At 37.6% G+C, this 1,411-nt stretch overlaps 1 protein-coding gene across 1 annotated transcript; it reads right to left on the minus strand.

The window, feature by feature from the left end:
- Positions 1–559: 559 nt before the first annotated feature.
- On the minus strand, positions 560–1,077 carry LOC110036529 (the record flags this gene model as incomplete). The annotated part of the gene is made up of 2 exons (XM_020741003.1): positions 560–800; positions 906–1,077. Coding segments are annotated over 2 exons (413 nt in total), but the record flags the coding sequence as incomplete, so codon positions are not given.
- Between the last annotated feature and the right edge of the window lie 334 nt (positions 1,078–1,411).

The raw sequence follows: 1,411 nt of genomic DNA on the forward strand, positions 1-1,411 counted from the left end.
CCGCGCCGCGCAGCAGAAGCCGAACCAAACAGGCCGTTAATGTGGATGGGAGTTGGACTTTAACTGTTGCTGGGATGGGTGGCATTTTTTGAAATTTTATGGGAAGCTGCCTTTGTTATTTTACCTCGCTGGTTTATGCCTCGTCACCTCTGGAGGCGGAGTGTTACTCTCTATGGAATGCATTAAATATTGTAATTCTTTTTCATTACCATACTTTACATATTGAGACGAGCTCTAAGGTACTCTTTAACATTTTCAATCAGATCACACCCCCTTTCTGGAATGTCATTTGTTTGCTTAACATGATACAAGATTATATAAAAAAGCACAATTGGTTTATACAAGTTGATTTCATTTATAGGGAATGTAATTCTGCTGCTAATTGGTTGGCTAAGCAAGGTTTGCAAAGAATTATGGTGGGGGTTTTGCCTCCGCCTCACCTTCAAACTCTTCTAAACGGGGATTTAATTAATGTGCCTTATATCCACATGCAAGCATGAATTTCTGAATCGATTGTAGATTTGATCGTTGTGAATTTTCCACTAGCATAAGAACATACTCTTTCTGAAGATCTAGGATCGTTCTTTGTCATCTTCCATTTGCATACTCTTCCCCATCCTTCCATGCAATCATCTGTTTCAAGAACAATATATGTGTTTGAAAGAGGAATTTTCAGGTCAGGAACCAAATCTTTTATTTTGCGAATAAGCTCCCAATCATGATCCTTTAGTCTTTTGTCTTCATGGGGAGATGTTTTCTGATACGAGGGTCCAAGAAGAACTCCAAGGTTCGGGATATAACTGCGAGCGTAGTTGAGAATTCCGAGCCAAAATCTCATACCCTGCTTTTCTTTTAATTTTTTATTAGGAAAATCTGCTATTTTCCTAATTATATGAGGTTGTAACTTGATCTTTTTCTTCCTAATGACTGCTCCAAGGAATTCTATCTCGTTTACAACTATCTTCGTTTTTATTGGTGATAGCACGAGTCCTGCTTTAACGATTGCAAGGAACTTCTCCAAATGTTCCTTATGCTCATTTTCATTCTTGCTAAAGATGATTATATCGTCAATGTAAACTGCAAGAAAATCAGAACAATTGTTAAAACTAAAATCCATTTTTCTTTGAAAAATGACAGACGCGTTCTTTAATCCAAATGACATGACTAGTCATTTGTATAATCCGGTTGGTGCTGTGAATGTTGTTCATTCAAAATTCATTAAAAATCCACTATCTCGGCAAATCAGAAGATATTCTTGAAACTCATTGTCATGTCCTAATCTCTTTTTACAACAAAACAGCCCAAAACAAACAATCTAGAGTTAGATGGCTTGCCTTCACCGATTTCATCAACGGGCTGGGGACCGCTGTCCACACACATGAACAAACTAACAAAAAAAAGGACGAACACA

Source organism: Phalaenopsis equestris, unplaced genomic scaffold, assembly GCF_001263595.1.
Source record: "Phalaenopsis equestris unplaced genomic scaffold, ASM126359v1 Scaffold207906, whole genome shotgun sequence".
In the NCBI taxonomy this organism is placed as follows: domain Eukaryota; kingdom Viridiplantae; phylum Streptophyta; class Magnoliopsida; order Asparagales; family Orchidaceae; genus Phalaenopsis; species Phalaenopsis equestris.